This window comes from Harmonia axyridis, chromosome 5 (assembly GCF_914767665.1).
Source record: "Harmonia axyridis chromosome 5, icHarAxyr1.1, whole genome shotgun sequence".
Taxonomy (NCBI): Eukaryota; Metazoa; Arthropoda; class Insecta; order Coleoptera; family Coccinellidae; genus Harmonia; species Harmonia axyridis.
Window position 1 is genome coordinate 27,433,227 of NC_059505.1, and position 19,530 is coordinate 27,452,756.

Genomic DNA, 19,530 nt, shown 5'->3' on the forward strand with positions numbered 1-19,530 from the left:
ATGAATACCTATAGTTGAAATATACATCTAGGTAGTGACATGATGTTAAATGTATAATTAAATTCGAAGTATCGTTTAAAAATTACACAAATTATAAGGAGAAAGTTCTATCGAAAAACAACTCGAATTATTAATCAGTTTCTCTGAAGATATCACTGTATTTCCGGTATACCCAAAATGAATATATGAAACCTGTATTTTTCACTTGCGAAAGATATTGAGGTTTCTATATATTCAAATATTTTCTTATCAGAATTCTTGTACCGCAAAACTTTCAACAACTATTAGCAATGGCAATTATAGTTTATACCACTGAGTACTGAGTTTAAAACTTAGCGAGAATTGGTCATCTAAATTTATTTCATTTATTTCAAACTAGTTTTCTTCCGAAATTATACTTTTACTCTAAAAACCAAAATCAAATCATTTTCAGAAGATTTTTTGATCTGAAGATACCGGGCACTAGACTGTAAATAACAGAAAAAATCTTGGCATCAGGCTTTACAACAGGCTCCCTCCAGTTGAATGGAGAGATCTTGATGAGAGAAGCTTGAAGAAAGAGCTACAGCACCAAATGATTGAAGACCCTTCATAAACCTTGATGGAGCTAAATATTTGAATTATAGTTTTGTTTTTTGTTGACTTTGGTACCATGTGACTTGATTAAATTTTATTATAATTATCATCATCTTTGCTCAGTCAGCTTTGTACAATTTCCTGTAACAGGGAATGTTGGGTGTTCAGACGATAAACCAGTTTTTTAAATAACTTTGTAATTAAATGTAATATGATTCATAAAAAATCTTGTTGAGCATTCATTGAATATCACATAAATAACAAATGGAAAAACAAATTAAGATAGATACTATCTACATATCTACAACGGAATATTAAAATGGAATGTAAAATTACATGTTGGTTACTAATAATATAAATCTTTGTAATTCTGGAAAGTGTAATTTAATGGCTTAATTGACTTCAAACAAATGGACCCATATACTTCATCAATTGATGAGTCTTTCCAGCTACTGCAGCCAATAAGGCCATTCTGATATACATCCCTCCTTCTGCTTGTCTGAAATATGCAGCTCGAGGATCTGTATCAAATTCTGGACTGATTTCAAAAACTCTCGGTAAGGGATGAAGAACAATCATCTTCTTTTTGGCACTGGTCATCATATGTGGTGTGACTATAAAGTGACCACATGCCTAAAAATAACAATGTGTTATAATAATTTATTGTTCCGAAGAATTTCATCACAAAATATTACCTGATCATATTCTTCCTGAGTTTCGAACCGTTCTCTCTGAATTCTTGTCATGTACAAAACATCAGTGTGCGGTAAAACTGTCTCTAAGGTGTTAAATTCTGCTTGAGATACACCTTTAGATTTAACATATTCCACAATGTGTCTTGGCATTTTCAAACTATCTGGACTGACGTAGTTTAATTGCACGTTATAAAGAGTAAGAAGACGGGCTAAAGAATGTACAGTTCTTCCATTTTTCAAATCTCCAACTAATGTAATAACCAGTCCGTTTACTGTTCCTATTTCTTCTCTTATGGCAAAGATATCCAAGAGAGCTTGTGTAGGGTGTTCTCCAACACCATCTCCTGCATTTATAATGGGCTTTCTGCTGACTTTAGACGCTTTCTGTAAATAAAATTGATACGTATTCATGAGAACTCCCATTGAATAATTATATCATTTTTTAGAAAAATACCTACTTGAACAGAACCAGGTAGTGGATGTCTTAAAACTACTACATCAGAATATCCCGCCATAACAGCGACAGAATCTTCTAAAGATTCTCCCTTCTTCACTGAAGAAGTAGTCTCATCCATATGTATGACTGTGCCTCCCAAACGTTGCAATGCTGCAGAGAAACTGCAACTTGTCCTGGTACTCACTTCGTAGAAAATTGAAGCCATTACTTTTCCTTTCATGATGTGATCGAGTAGTTCATCCTTCAAAATGCAATTTCGGAAGGATTCAGCCAGTGTGAAAATTATATTGAGCTGATCTTTAGAGAACATATCAACTGCCAGTATATGTTTTCCATGCAGTGATTGCAGAGTATGGAACATTTGGGGATCTCCTACACCATGAGGCATATTTTCTACAACTCTAGGCACATTGAATGGAATGGGTGATAATAGTCTAGGTTCCAATAGTTTAGAGAATATTTCATTTGTTTCAGAATCAGAGTCATCAACGGAATTATACACACAAGGAATTGGTGAAACGGGGCGGTTCAAGCCAGAGGGTGGCCTGACCTCTAGGTTCAGCATTGATTTTCTTGTGTCCCACTCTTTAACATCTCTGCCATAACCTGGTGGGACCAATATCTGTCCCTCCATATAGGCAACTTCACCCCTCAATACAACCCGATGCACTGCTCCTTTTACGGTTTTACCAGCAAAAGGTGTCCATTGAGCTTTGCTGAAAGCAGTAGTTTCTGGAATAGTCCATTCCTCATCTAAGTCAACTTCAACATAAGTATTGAATTGTTCTGGCAAATTGAAAATCTTTTTCGGATTTTTATGGAATTTGTTTATAATGTCATCTAAGGTCATTCTTCCTTCATTGACGGCGTTCAATAATAGCGGTAGAATAGTCTCGAGTCCAGGAAAGCCAGGTGGTGGATTGTGTGATGTTTTTTCTTGAATAGTATGGGGAGCGTGATCGGTAGCAAAACAGTCTATGATATGTAAATTATCCCATAACGATTGTTGATCTTCTGGAGACACTAACATAGGTCTAACTTGGGCTTTATCTTCACCAATTCTCTCAACATCATCAGTTGAGAAGAACAAGTGATGTGGACAAACTTCACAAGTAACTCTCATACCTCTTTCTTTGGCAGCCTTAATAACCAATATTTCCTCTTTGCGAGCTACATGGCATATATGTATAGGTCTATTCTGCATGTTTGCTAAAAATAATATGGCAGCGGTAGTTTGGCCCTCCGCATGAACACACAATGGGGCTCTTTTAGGCCAGTTAGAAAGGTGCTTCGTCCACACATTCAAATCATTGAGTTTTAGTGTCGTGAAAGTATCATTTAGGTACATTTTCAATCCAGCCACCTCATGTACTAAGTCAGCAGCAGTGGTATAGTTTTCTGAAGACGCTCCTAAAAATACAGCATAATCACATCTTGCCTTTTCTTTAGCCAACTTTTTGACCAATAGCAAAGATTCTTCATCTATTATTGCAGGATTTGTGTTTGGCATGGCACAAATCATTGTAATACCTCCTGCTAAAGCTGCAGCAGTACAAGTATCATAGTCTTCTTTATGAGTAGCTCCAGGTTCTCTTACATGAACGTGTGTATCAATAAAACCTGGTAGTCTAAACAGAGTTTTCGATGTTAAGCAGTCAGTATGAGTCTTCATTGGAGGTGCACGACCAATCAATTTGAGAGCCTCGACTAAGAGTTTGGCACATTTTATATCGGTTATGAGAGGCACAGAGAAATCTATTGCTAATCTTCTGGTTTTATATCCAGGAGTTATGAAGGATGATACTCTTCGAGCGCCCCCATCTCTTCTTGGAAGATTGATCACCAAATCAAATCGTTTCTTCGATAGAAATTCTGCCAAATTGCCTAACTCTTGACTGGTAATATCATCTACATTATGATATTCAACCAATTCAATCTGAAATGAAAAAAAATTTGAATGAAATGATTGCTTTTTGTATGAAGAGTGTTTCCTACCTTAACGTTGTTAGATGAATAATAGTCGGCGGTGCTTGGACTTCCATATAGTTTATATCCCATTTCTGCAAGAGCGGTTACACTAGGTAGTAATTCATTTTTATGCTGAAAAAGGCAATTAATTATAATAGACTATAATTCAATATAGGGATCGATGTTAAAGGACTTATTTAGTATTGTTAGTAATTAGCAATATTTTTTTGTTAATAATTTGTTCCTTTAGTCTAAACCAACTATTTCTTGTTCCGAACAATTCACACATATAAACCTGAACACAATCAAATCTATGTCTCATGTGGGTGTAAAGAATTAAATAAAAAAACCCACAGAACTATGAATTAAAATGAACTTCGCAAATAAAACTAAATAAAAATTATTTCATTCAGAAACCAAGAATGGATGAAATCTAGAATTTAAAACTCAACTGGAAACTTAAGTCCCAAGAGGAAAATTGCATGAGCGATACGGTGTTGAAAAAATAAAGAGACTTATAATCAATAACTGTGTATGATTCATAATCACAAATTCAAGATAATAGAACAATAATATAATTTAGAGTTACCTACCTCATATCTGCCTATGGACAAGAAAATAGATTTTTCTGGCATACTTATGCCTGTGCTCATCAAGGCTTTTAGATATGCTTCATATCTGTTCTCTCCAAATGCAGCTACTTCACCAGTAGATGCCATTTCAACACCCAACATGAAATCGGCTCCAGCCAATCTAGAAAATGAAAATTGGGGCACTTTCACCCCTACTTTTCCAACGCCATGCAAGACCTTTGTTTCTTCACAAGGCTCTCCCATAATAACTTTGGTTGCCATAGCCACAAAATCATGATCTAGAGTTTTGGACACAAATGGAAAAGATCGAGATACTCTGACGTTACATTCAATGACTTTGAGTTCATCATTCTTAGCAATCAACTGCATATTGAAGGGTCCAGTAACATCTAGTTCTACTGCGATTGCTTTTGTTATTGCTTTTATCTTAGACAAAGTTTTAGGGTTAATGTCTTGAGGCGGTGTAACTAAAGTAGCGTCGCCAGAATGAACGCCAGCATTTTCAACATGCTCCGAAAGTGCCATACATAAAATCTCACCATTTCTCGCCACAGCATCTACGTCTAATTCTTTCGCATTTACTTCGAATTTGGAAATAACCACTGGATGTTCTTTGCTGACATCACTTGCCGCTTTCAAATAAGTTTCTAAATCTTTATTTGAATGAGCAACATTCATTGCAGCCCCACTCAAAACATACGATGGACGTACTAGACAAGGATATTTGACTTCGTCACAAAATTCGATTGCTGATTTGAGATTTGTTAGTTCCTTCCATCTTGGTTGTTTGATTCCTATTCTATCCAACGCTCTGGAAAATTTGAACCTATTTTCAGCCTCGTCGATGGATTTTGGAGATGTTCCCAGAATTCTTGCTTGTTGATGATATAAATCCATTGCTATATTATTAGGCAACTGACCACCCATGGATAAAATTATACCAACTGGATTCTCTATATTATAAATGTCCATAACAACCTCATAAGAAATTTCTTCGAAATATAATCTATCCGACATATCGTAGTCGGTACTGACTGTTTCAGGGTTGTAGTTCACCATAATTGTTTTTCTATTTAATTTTCGAAGTTCTCGAATACAACCAACAGCGCACCAATCGAATTCTACTGAACTTCCAATCCTATAAACACCTGAGCCAAGTACCATCACATGTTCCTCATCAAATGTGATATCATGGGAATTTGCATTGTACGTCAGATATAAGTAGTTTGTTGTTGCTGGCCATTCTGCTGCCACAGTATCTATCTGTTTTACAAATGGTTTGACACTTAATTCCTCTCTCATATTTCGTATAGCTTGTTCTGTACTTTGTACTGCTGCACCTATTTGTTTATCGCAGAAACCTATTTGCTTAGATTTCAATAATATTTCTCGAGTGACTTCTTCTGGAGTTAGCGATTCCAAATATGTATTCCAATCGATTACATTTTTCATTTTCTGCAAGAACCACCTGTCAATTTTAGTGAGTTCATAAAGTTTATCCACGGTATATCCACTTTTCAAGGCTGCAGCTATAACGAACATTCGCTTATCAGTAGGTTGCTCCAGTTCTTCATCTTCAACTTGTTTTATATATGGATCAAAACCAGATACATTTTCATCGACCATTCGGAGTGCCTTTTGAAACGCTTCTTCAAATTTTCTTCCAATTGCCATTACCTCTCCCACACTCTTCATCGAGCTTCCTATTTTAGTACTGACCCTCTGAAATTTATGTAAATCCCATCTAGGGATTTTGACAACACAATAATCTAAACTAGGTTCGAAGCAAGCAGTTGTATCTCCTGTAACTGAGTTTTTGATGTCAGGAAGTGGAATTCCTAATCCTAATTTAGCTGCTACATAAGCTAATGGATAACCAGTAGCTTTACTGGCCAATGCAGAACTCCTCGATAATCTTGCGTTCACTTCAATTATGTAAAACTCCTCAGAATCAGGGTTCAAAGCATATTGAATATTACATTCTCCAACGATTCCGAAATGTTTAATAACTTTTATGGCTGTTGTTCGAAGCATATTGTATTCCCTATCACTTAATGTTTGACTTGGTGCTACAACAATGGATTCTCCTGTATGAATTCCTAAAGGATCGACATTTTCCATGTTACATACTGTTATACAGTTATCATAGGCATCCCTAACAACTTCATACTCGACCTAGAAAAAAAAAATTAACTCAGTGGTTTTGGTAAGACGGAAAAACCTGATAACTTACCTCTTTCCATCCTTTAAGTGATTTGTCGATAATTAATTGAGCTGAATGTGCCAAACCTTTGATAGCAAGTACTCTTAGTTCCTCCTTGTTATTAGCGAACCCAGAACCCAACCCCCCTAGAGAAAATGCTGCTCTTGTCATTACAGGATAACCTAGTTCTTCTGCTGCCTCCAGAGCTTCATTCACTGAATGAGCTGCTAAACTTGGAGCGACTTTTTCTCCTATCGCGTTTATTTTTTCACTGAAAATTTTTCTATCTTCTGTATCTATAATTGATTGAATGGGAGTTCCTAGTATATTCACATTATATCTTTCAAATACTCCTTTCTTTTCTAATTCAATACCACAATTCAGACCAGTCTGACCACCAAAGGTAAGTAGAGCTCCATCAGGACGTTCAACTTTGATTACTTGTTCCACATACTCTGCAACTAGAGGTAGGAAATATACTTTATCAGCTAGCCCTTTAGAAGTTTGAACTGTAGCTATATTTGGATTGATGAGGACAGTTTGGATATTTTCTTCACGAAGAGCTTTGATTGCTTGTGATCCAGAATAGTCGAACTCTCCAGCTTGTCCAATAGATAATCCCCCTGATCCGATAATAAGAACTTTTTTTGGCCTCGCAATACTAGAAAGTTCTTTTTTGAATGATAATTTCGACTTGATACTTTCCATAGCAGTCATTTCCTTTTTGTCCTGATTTTTCACCAGATCTAAAAATACATCAAATAGACATTCTAAATCTTCTGGCCCAGCTGTATGCTCTGGATGAAATTGTACACTAAAATATGGAAGTTTGGTATGAACTATTCCCTCGTTTGTTTTGTCATTAGCATTTGTAAAAAGGGGTTCCCAGTTCTTGGGCAAGGAGTGAGGATCCACAGCATAACCGTGATTTTGTGAGGTCATATAACATTTTTTCGTATGTTCATGAACACATGGTTGATTGTGTCCGCGATTACCATAACTAAAAAAAAATAATCAGTGGACTGCGTAAGCATAAAAATATTTAAACATACCTCATCTTGAATGTCTTGCATCCTATGGCAGAAGCCAATAGTTGGTGTCCTAAGCAAATACCGAAGATCGGTTTCATTTTTGGAGATCTTAGCACTACTTTCATGTTTTCTATTGTGTCTTTACACATAACAGGGTCACCTGGGCCATTGCTCAGAAAGAGACCGTTATACTCATCTACATTTAATTTATGATTCCATGGAACAACATCTACTCTAGCGCCTCTTTTCAAGAGACATCTTATTTGGTTGTACTTCAAGCCGCAATCAACTGCACAAATTCTTGGATATCCATTTTTGTTGTATGTAACTGGTTTCTATAAAAAATATTGACTGAGTAAAGACTATAATAATGTAGATTCCTAAATTTCAAATAATTTGGATTTACAGTTCAGTTCGCCTATGATGAGAGACTGGTTTTAGAGAACTATTTCTCGTATTCAATGTTCGGAAGAGAGTTTGAATATTAGGAATACATTTCATACGAATTTAATCGAACTGTTTTTTTATAAATAGATCCTTATGCATCGACAGAGTAGATTTGCCTTTAAAATACTCTAAGAACTTAGAGATCAAAATTTGGTTTGTCTTCATTGCTTCAATATGTTCTAATATTTAATTGAGAATTTAATTCTCAATTCATTGTTATATTCGAACAAGAGTCAATTAATAAATAAATTGACGAATCAAATGCAGATATTTGCCGAAAATATGGATCATTCAGTTCTACCGTTTCAACTATCTGAAAAAATAGAGGTGAACTTCAAAATTTGAACATACCTAAAATGAACAGCCTTATAATATTGGGACTGTCAGGGCTAGAATGGTTCAACAAAAAAGATTACAAAACGTTTCCATTAGAAAATCTATATTGCAGAAGAAATCAGAAGGATTTTCAACTTATCGTCCCCTAACTAACCCTCTTCCAACTAAAAGTTGGATTGATCGCTTCAAAAGAAGGTACCATATAATTTCAAGTAGAATGCATGAAGAAGCTGCCAGAGTTTCAAAAATAAAGATTGCTCGAATAATTCTTGGCCCGACATTGAAAAAAAAAATTCTAATGGTGATATTTTCAAAGCTGACAAGACTGGAATTGCTTTGAAAAATATGCCAAATCATACTCTTATGTTTCAAAACGAGAGATGTTATGGAGGAAGGTAAAAGATATAATGATGGAATTACAGTAGGTATTAAATTCCGCTAACATGTGTGACAAGGAAATAATTATTAATTATCGAAAAATCTACAACACCTAGATATTTCCCGTTAATTATATTTCAAATAAGAAGTCATGGGTCACATCTGAAACTTTTGATACTAAAATCAGAAAATGGAAACTTGATTTACAAAAAAAGAAAACACTTATCCTGCTCATCCACATTTCAAAAATCTATAGAGCATAAGTGCATTAGTGTTTCTGCCTCCAATTACAATCGCAAGTTTACAACCTATGGACCAAGGAATTAGAGCATGTTTAAAATATCATTTTAAAAAAATACTTCTGGTAGTTTGATATCTCATTTAGACAATGTAGAAGATTTTAAATTTTCTCTTCTTGATGCTATACTTGTGTTAAATAGAATGAAGAGAATTCTCAAAGGGCTTAGCTCAGTTTATTTGATTGGGCAAATAGAAACCACCTATATATTATCACCAAAGAATTGAGGGACTATGACACTCTGGACGAGTCTGGAAATTTGTGAATATCTATATGACGAAACGAAACATCAAATGAAGATAACGATGAAATATGGCAGTATCCATCTGCATCCCAAATATTTGATGCAATGAAAATTATATCTAACTGAATGGATTTGAAGATGAGACAATAGAAAAATAGTATAGTCTTCAAGAAAAAATAGAGTGATCATTACTGAATACAAAATTTTCCTTATTTATATTTTCCTGGGTGGGTGCAAGTGTATTATTTATATTCATTTGTTATTATATTGTTTACCTTAAACAATGCGTTGAATGTTTATAATCCTACGATGACATATGTTTTATTCACATAAATTCTTTCTCCATATTCTTCAGAAAATAGTTATCACAATCTTACTTGTAATAGCAGAGGCTGAGAATAATGCGACTATCTTTGTAATAACCGAATTCTGCCAATGTTTTTTAAACGAGCGCTATATAAGCGATCAAGTCATTTTCCCCATCAATCTCATTATAAGCGAACATTAACATGTAGGTAACATTAGTGAACACTCACAGCCACTGAGACTTCTGCGACTAGGTTTAATATATTTGGATTCTCAAAGGTTGTTAATTCAGTTGTTTCGGGTAGCTCATACACTATTTTTCCTAGGCAACTTCCTTTCTCTCTAATTTTTTTCACCAACGCTCTTGTATCGACTCCTTGTATACCTGGTACATTTTCCTGCACCATCCATTCTGACAATGTTTGTTGTTTTCTCCAATGACTGGGATAATCACAATATTCACCCACAACCAATGCAGATGCCCAGATCTTGGAAGACTCGAAAAAACTGAAATTGAAAATATTACATTTTTTTAAAATAAATTAAGCAAAGGTCAGATATAACCAAATATTATGAACAGAATGGGTATTTACCAGGGAATGCCATGCTCATCTTTGAGTTCTTGGTCAGGAACACCATAACTCCCAATAATAGGATAAGTTAAAATTAATATCTGACGATTGTAACTGGGATCTGTTAAGGATTCTGGATATCCCACCATTCCAGTTTGAAATACTGAAAAAAAATGGTTTTTAGAATAATCATCATTCAATAAAATATATAAGGATATATTGTATGAACTCATTCGAAGTTTACACAAAAAGACAATGCTAATTTAAAGAACAAATTAAATAAAAACAAACTGATTTTACATAAAAAATAATTACAGTTGGCTATATAACTTTAGTTGCTTGGTAATCCGAGATAAAGTTTTCCTTAAAAATTGACTATTTAATCATTGTATGCCATCGAGATGTATTTTAGACTAAAAATTATTTTTTAATTGCTCATTCAATTTATGAATAAAAATTTTTTTTTCGTATGGGGCGCCAGTTCAGTTTTATGCAAAAAAATCAAACATCTCAACTTTAATACATTATCAAGAACTATCCATTAATAGATAATCCATTAAAGAAATAAAAATAAGCTTTAGGGACTTTTTTCAATCAAAATGACTCTACATACCAAAAAAGGCATATAAGAGATTTTTTTCTAAATTGTACGAGGAACTCAAAAATGATTTTTACCTTGAAATAAATCACATTTTTCTTTTAAAAATAAATTGGTACGCCACTGAGATATTTCTGGCCGAATGATGAAATTCCCAATTCCATGTCAATAAATGCACAATCACTGTTGAAACTCACCAAATTTTTTTTGAATATCTCATCCGCTTTTAGAGCAATAATAATAACCTCGATAATAACCAATATAATGTATATGCAGTTTGTTTTTAAGAAGAAATCTAACACCCCGTATCTCGGAATATTTGCGAAAAAAATTTTATAGCGAACTGTCATTATGTAGGTTATATATTGATATTTGTGGAAATCAATTTTGTTTTTTGTTCTCATTTAATTTTTCGTTTCATGTAATGAATTTTCATTAAGTAAGGACCAGATTCAAAATACATGACAAAATTAAACAAAGAAGAACTTTTTTAGAAAAGTCCAAGTATATTTTAGAGAAAGATTTGCATCGTTTGTTATTCCTCATTCTCAAAAACTATTGATGGTTCTAACATCAAAGAAATTTCATTTTCATCGAGGAGAATTCTAAATTTTCTATTATTAACTGAGGTTGTATTGACACTATTAACAACACTCACAGAATCTTTATAGGCATTTAACGAAAGTTTCGATATCGATGCTGTCATCTTCTGGAATTAAAAATAGTTTTTTAATTTTTGTTTTTGAAAATAACACCATCGTTGTCAAAACGTGCATCAAACACTTGTTAAGATTTTATTGATTAGAGTGTGGCTACTACAATTTCATATTTTTGTACAGTTGATAGATCTCGCACTACTTCTCCCCAGACCATTTTTGAGATCACAACTTTTTTAAGGATGAGTATAGCAATATAAAAAGTTCCTTTGATTTACAGTCCTTTTTTACCATATGCAATAATTCAAAATAATTTTTTACGTTTTTGTTTTTAATTTTATAAAAACCGCATTTTCAGCCTTTGACAAGACTTTTTGTATAATATTTTTATTATTCATAAAAAAAAATTGTTTGTTCCGGAAATTATATCATGCGTATATAATTATTCTTCAATAAAAATTTATATGATTTTCTTCCATTCCAAAAAAATTAATATGATGATGAACTCTTTGAAATGAATAATAGTGAAAACCTCATATAATCGATTGGCTCTAGCGTAAAATATAGCGTATCCAATTATTTTTGAACTGAAGCATATAGATAGACCCTTTTTAATCGAACTTATTTAATAGGCACAATGTAGTTACATAAAAAAAAGTTTCAGGTGGCCTTGGAGTTGAATGCTAGACCAATAAATGAAGATAGGCTAGTTATTTTTCATATTCATTCGTCAAGATCAAGAATTTGCTATTTAATCAATTTAGTCAACAAATTTCGGCAGATAACGCTGAGGTCACACAGATTCTTGTCTCAAAATGATTCTCTTTAATAGCCCAACCGATATGGTATCTATTGAAGATAACATTTTTCAATATTCTTTCAGAAGCAAATTATTTTCCGCTAGTAAGTGTTATCAATGGATGATCTCATTATTGGCTGTTATAACAAGTAACTATTTTTTTTTTCACAGAAATTCTGGTGGAAAACCCAAAGTTAAAATGTTCGGGGCTTTTACGAATTGCTTCAATCGGATTATCACCTAAAGTTTCGCCTAAAATTCAGAAGGAATCTTCAGAGTTTTTACTGTAACTCGAAACAGGATTTTTTCGATTCAAATAGATATAGCGCTGTTGATAAAATAAAATTTTGAACCATGAATTAGAAGACATTAGAATGTATACATAGTTCTAGTCAAACTAAGACAATTACAGCTGGCCACTGGCGTTATACGAATGAATGTCTATACCAAATTAAATTTCAATTTAAATTTTAATAAAACAATTACTCCTCCAGTGCAAGAATTGATTGTTGTACTGCTTCTATTTTGAAAACGCGATCTATATATTTCAAAGACGAAAAAAATAATGTTCAAAATATTCAACAGTGAAAACCATATCGACTTCAAGGGCAATTTACAAAACTTCAGATTAAAAAAATTAATAGTTTTTTTTTATTTTGAGCTCTCGTTTATTCAAACGCCTATTGCGCTCTTCGAGACCTTGAAGACGATCTTCCTGGACATGTTAGTGATTAATTTACATATACAAACTAAATTCCAGCTTAGGTCAGATATGCTTGAATTTCCTGTGTTTCTGATGACGAGATTAACACAAAATTGTGGATCTGTTGTCACTGAAATATTGGGTATATCTTCCGAAATTTTTATTGATTTTTTTGTGATTCTTATTATGCGATCAACATGATATTTGGCATGAAGCTTGAAACTGTAGTTCTTCTAAATGTGAAACTCAATCTTCGTCAAATTTGTAGTTCAAACAAAACTTCGAACTACCCCTAAAATTACAAGTTCTCCCTTAGATAATTATCGCGTTCACTATAGCAAGGGCAAAGGACTTTATCGTTGGAGACCATTCTCGGCTCAATATTCAATACAGATATCTTGAACAAGTTATCTAACGCTCTGCTGAGGGAAAAAGTCTCAAAAACAGATTTATTGATTAGAAACATGGAAATGATGAAAATCTATTATTTTTGATAATATATTATTGGAGCATTGTCTACAATGAAAACCACAAAACTAGTGATCAAATTAATTCTCACCGCAGACTTAAATAACCCTACTTCATATTTTTGAAAATTTTTCATATTTCATTAATTAAAATTGTTTTTTCAGAAGTCCATGAAAACATTTGGTGAAATATCAAGGAAACAACGGAATTAGTATATTATAGAATTAATATTAAGTAATATTGTAGTATTTAGTAATATTGTAATTTCAAAATTCGCCGACAACAAATACATGTTATGTACGCATTTGACAACACAGCACACCGGAAAATCTAGTGTTGTGAACAAGTTAAAGAACCGGTTCCACATATTTTAATTAGTGATAAGAGAAAACGAATTGATTAGGAAACTAATAATAATATCTACTTATAGTCATACCAGGATATTTTCAGAAAAACATATAAACTATTATATTTCTGAATGGAATAGAAAAAACAATACGAATACAAGTGAACTTACCAACTTCACCATTTTTTGGTATCTTCGCTCCGAACGATTGTCCTTTGATTATTTCTCCATCTTCTAATATTAAAAAGCATGGTGCGGAGTTTTCCATGTTTGTTCTTGTTTACATTATCATCAAACTTAATTTAAGTCATATCATGATCAAACCTTGATATATTGGTACCATTTTTCGAAATGCGCATGATTGGAGTACTCAAGTGTTCTTTTTCTTCACATGATTGTACTACGCTTTTGAGTATCCAGTGGCGGTTCCTTCAGGCGGTTCGAAGGATTCCAAGGGTCAGGAGTTTTGCGCGCTCGCTCATAAGTAATATCATAGGTACCTTGAGATATGTTGTATTGAAGCCAGTTTCAAGCAATTTGTACATTTGACTAGACATTGAATAACCCATTCGAAAGATTAATGTAACTAACAATAATTTTAAAACGAGCTTTTCTTCAATTAGTCTACAATTAATATTTTTAAAGTCAAGTTGTGAATATTTTTGAATTTGGATGCTTTCAATGAGCTGGTCAATCTGTAACATTCGCAATAAGCTTAATAACTCAACAATCAAAAACAGTGATTAAATTGTATATTTGACAATTTTGGTGTGGTTTACAGTCAGCCTGTATATACAAAATTCGTACCCAGAGTTTTTCAATTCGGTCAATTAAAAAACACTCAGTATGAAACCTGTATAAAGGCTGGCCGAAGACCAGTAATGCAGATTTTGATATTAAGTCCATGTCTTACTTCAACCAGATTACCAAAAATTGAAATTAGTCAAATATACAATTTAATCACCGTTTTGAGTACCCCGCCTATGACGAATGTTATCGGTCAGCCTGTGTATACATGTTTCATACAGAGTATTTTTTTAAATTAAATCAATTGAAATAACTCTCGGTATGAAACATGTATACAGGCTGACCATAAACCAGTAATACAGATAGTGATAGTGAGTTAATTCCTTACTTTATAACCAAATAGCCAAAACTTGATTTGAATGAAATTTATGAAATTAGTAGGTTAATCTACGCACGATTTCAAGACAACAAGTCCGTTTAAATATTCGTCCAATTTTTTATAAAATCTACAGATCTGACGCGTTTGTTTACGGGTTCAAACAATATTTAAATGAAAAAAAATTAACTCACCGACTTCTCCCTCAGAAGCATTTATAGCTCCAAAAGAACTTCCCCTAATAACTTCTCCATCTTCCAATATAATATAGCAAGGTATTGAATCCATTTCATAAAATTTATTTTCAATTAAAAATATTTACTTAAAATAAAAAAAAATGTAAATTGAAATTTTAAACAAAAGCCTAAAATGAAATTAAAAGATAAGTACTAATGATTCAATGACTGAGCTTGAAGCTGCACCCACCTGTGCAAGCTGTGGGTGCAGCTTCAACCTCTGATTTTTAACTGATACTACTGATAGTTAACCAGTGATGGACGCCCTTTTAAGAAGGTTCTATTGTGTTCCCTCTTCTTTTTGAACAGCTTAAGGGTGGTAGAACATACCATATGATGATGCATTCAGATATTTCTTGAGAATTCATTCGAAAATTGTCAAGGTATGTATATACTCTCATTATTTGTAAAAATAAGATATTTTCTACATCTGATAACTTGCTTCTTCAAATAACTTAATAATTCAGACTGATTCAATTTAAAATATGGTTCCAGATAAAATTTGTTACCCCATTGCATCATCTATTTTGATTATACCTACTCACGCGAATGATTATAATTTCCTCTTTTGTTAGGAATATTTTTATTTTTCGAAGTCATTGTTATTTATATTATTTCATATAAATTTTTCACCATTCTTTCAATATAGGAAAATTTATTTCCCATACTTTTATTGTGATTTATCACTACTGAATTTTATAGAGAAGCTGTCTATATTAATTCCTTATTAGATTTAATATTCAATGAATTTAGAATTAATTTATTGATTTCAGTGCAAAATGATGAACACCTAGACGTTGCCTCATCTTTTCTGAACATTTTTTATTTATTTCTATATCGTAACTTTGAGAGAAATTACAGCACTTTGATTGGTACCTACACTGAAAAAAAATGTTTCGTTGTATATTAAATAATGGTAATCATCAACTTGATTTCATTGTGATACAATGTAGGTATTTTTTCATCATTATAATGAACTTTTATTCTTTAAAGTATATCCCTATTTATTGATATAATGAATCCCTGTTAATAATTATCATGGTTCTGAAATTGATGTTGAGAGTGTTCGTTGTTTCGATGAAATATTCATTGGATAGAAAAACTTTGTTTCTTAGATGTGTAAAGTCGTTATTTATACAATGTACAACCGATCGAATAAAGAACCGAACTTTATGTAATAATAACCATTTCATCATTGATTCAATGGTAGTTGTTCCTTGATTGAATGAAAACAATTCATCAATATAATGAACGACTTTACATTGTAGGTATTAATGTTTCTGTTCATCGGTTGAAGAAATGATACCTGAATTCATCACTCCGATCAACTTTTTCAAGGAATCATTTATTCTTTTAGTTCAATGTATTATTTGAAATTGGCATGAGCTTTGCGATTCAAAACATTAATTCATCATTGAGCAACACGGTACCTACCACATGAAGTGCTGTAATTAGGAACTCTCAAAATTAAAATAACGCAATGAGTAAGAAAAGACGAAATGTTCCAAAAAGATGTAGCAACATCTGAGTGTTCGTAAACAATATCGTCTGTCAACGAATCATTCCTCAGGATGTTCTGAATAATACCTAATTTTCATTTTTTTTTGTTCATCCCTGTACGGCATTTGTTCCCGAGTAATTAATCCAAAAATTAGCCAAAGGGTTCAAGAGAAAATGAACTACAAGTTTCGTAAAATTTTGTCCTTGACCCTAATTTTGCCGGTGTGTATATTTCATCTAGAAAGAGTAAATTTTGGACAATCCAGCGAAAACAGGTATATATTTTTTTTTCATTCTCGATAATGCCATAAATAATCTAAAGCCTGTTTTGTGACAAGAATGTCTCCTTTCTCGAATGTGAATGACTTAAAGGTCGGCTCTTCCTCAGTGATCGTCAGGTAGAAAATATTTTAACATTTTGTACTTATTATACAGGATGAGTCTTTGACTTTTACATATATGTCGTCAACTGAAGATTCCTGACGTCAAAGAAAGCACTTTTTTCCTATACTATTTTTTCCGATTCGGCTCGTTTGAAAAGATACAGGCTGTTGAAAATCCAATGGAATCGAAGGAAATGATTTTCGGATTTTTCATTGATGTGATGAATCTTTTCTGAACTTGAAATTCTATCAAATTCTAGTCAACTCCAAAATGCCCGCCATACTATGTGAGAACAAAAAATAGTGTTTCTTTTGACCTCAGGAATCTTCGATTGAATTGAAATATATGTATAAGACAAAGAGTCACCCTGTAGTTTGTTATGAATCCATTGCCAAATATTGTCTACATTTGTTATGAATTATGTCAGCTAGTGTGAGTCGATTTTCAGAAGTATGAAGATATCAGAACTTATGTGGTATGGTAACATTAGGTATTGGGAGGTGAATGAAAACAAGCTTAAGATTTCGACTTCAGAAATCCATCTATGAATTTTATTCAGGAACATACAGTGGCGTACCCAAACATAAGCCTTGGAGGAGGGATAAAGAAAAAAATGTATTATTCTTTTTTGATGGCCTTTGAATTTACAGACACTTCTTGAGATTGACTTTCAATTCGAGTAGTTCCGAGCTTTCAGTTCAAAATCTTATTAATTGTTACCCGATTGTTTATTTTTATCAGCCCTTTGATATAGGGGAATATATCGCCCCCATGGGTACGCCACTGGGAACATATCTATATTTTATGGTTGCAGGCCTATAGGCAACCTATAATTCCCCAACATGTATTAATGCTTGACCCCCCCTGAATATTTGATAGTTTACTTTTTGGAATGTATAGAATAATAATTTCGAATAAATAATTCATTCCGTCCTCCATCCAAAGATCTACTCGAAAACTATGGGAACATTAGGAACTATTCAAATTAAATTTGTTACAAAAATCATTTGTTATACCTTATTCATACTCCTATCCCTAGAATAAGATCCATAAATTGCAAAAAAAAAAATAAATAAAGGAATACAATGTCGAAAAATTCATATTTAGAGATATTGACTGCTCAGAAATAAAATTTTGGAGCCATATTTATTTTATTTCTTACGTTTAAATTTTTTTGATCTCGTAATTATTTTAGTCCTAGTACGCAAATTCTAGGGAAGGCTAGCAATATTTTAATATTTTCAGATTCCTCGGCATCGCTCGTTGAGAGGCGTATACAGGGTGATTCACCGGTATGGCTTTTTTGACGTTTATGGAAAACTAATCATAATTCTGAGCTGAAAATTTGGATTTGAGACAATGATCTTCCTCCCTAAAATATTTTCAGATCTCTACAACTTCCGGTTATACCGGAAACAGACTACTTCTTCCTTATTTCAAATGGCACACCCAGTATATTATTGCATCATTAGATAGCTTTTTTGATGGCAATTTCGGCAATATGCCATACCTTGGGTAAAAAACGGTTAATGAGTTATTGGGATTCTAATAAGAAAAATGGTGGCGATGAGGACTCACATTTTTTGGAATATTTCAGCAGAAAAAGCTTTTTTCCAAAAAAATTTTTTCTTTTTCGATTCTGCAAATACGTAGTATTATAATGACTGTTTGCGGCTTGGACCAAAAATGTACAGGGTGTTTATAAGAAGATCATGAACTTGGACAACTCAAATTCATCAATACTCAAGATTCAAATTAGAACCTATATTTTTTATTATTTCAGTCGATTCTACGTACTAATAGCTAATACCATAGTATAAGGAAAGGACTTATACTATGCTAATACTAAAGCTAAATAGCTTTACTGGAGCTAAATAACGATATTGTTCATCTTTAAAAAAATTTTATTGGAAAACTGGACGTGTGCCAAAAAAAATAAAAACGCTCCAGTAATGTAAACTTATGGTAGAATCTTAAGCAGGTAGCGAATTTTTGAAAACAGAATGTACAGGGTGTTTTTTCAACCTGCAAATTTAATCTGAACTTATCATAATTCCCACCCTGTATTTTTGAAAAAGTGTTGGGGGTGGGGGGTTGGCAGCAGAATTTAAGGGGTGGCCTGGGTCCCCTCTAGCGTCGCCACTGATTGGAAACTAAATTCAAAAAGCTACTTTCTAAATTCATATTCATTAGCACATCATGCATATTATTTCTTCTGGCCAATCCTATAATGAATTCAATTTTTTGTACAGGTTTGAAATTCTGTTGGTTTCTTGTGAATGAACATCACTCCTATGTTATTATCAAAATTTTCCAAAGAGATGCCTTCAACTTTTCCATCGCTTGGTAGAAGACCCCGATTACTTAATACTATTTTTTGTCATTCTGCAGAGTTAAAATGTGTTAGATTTTAAACTTTCAGGAACCGAAAATCTCATAAGTTGTTAAATAGGTAAAATCCGTTTATGGTTCCGAAATTATATCAATATATGGAATTTTGTTTTCTCAATCTAATAATTGAAAAATAGATATCCCACCAAAATTCAGAAATCAGTTGCATAGAAATGAAATGAATACATATGCGAAAATTCGTGAAGATTTTATGATCCAGGG

General features: G+C 32.9%; 1 protein-coding gene across 1 annotated transcript; it reads right to left on the bottom strand.

The window, feature by feature from the left end:
• Window positions 1-767: 767 nt before the first annotated feature.
• LOC123681155 (CAD protein-like) lies at window positions 768-14,008 on the bottom strand. The gene is made up of 10 exons (XM_045619388.1): window positions 13,846-14,008; window positions 10,126-10,267; window positions 9,763-10,039; window positions 7,545-7,858; window positions 6,523-7,492; window positions 4,290-6,464; window positions 3,724-3,828; window positions 1,730-3,664; window positions 1,272-1,655; window positions 768-1,209 (listed from the first exon to the last, which is right to left on the bottom strand). Exons 1-10 carry the CDS (start codon window positions 13,940-13,942, stop codon window positions 979-981), a joined length of 6,630 nt encoding a protein of 2,209 aa, XP_045475344.1. The 5' UTR covers window positions 13,943-14,008; the 3' UTR covers window positions 768-978.
• Window positions 14,009-19,530: the final 5,522 nt, after the last annotated feature.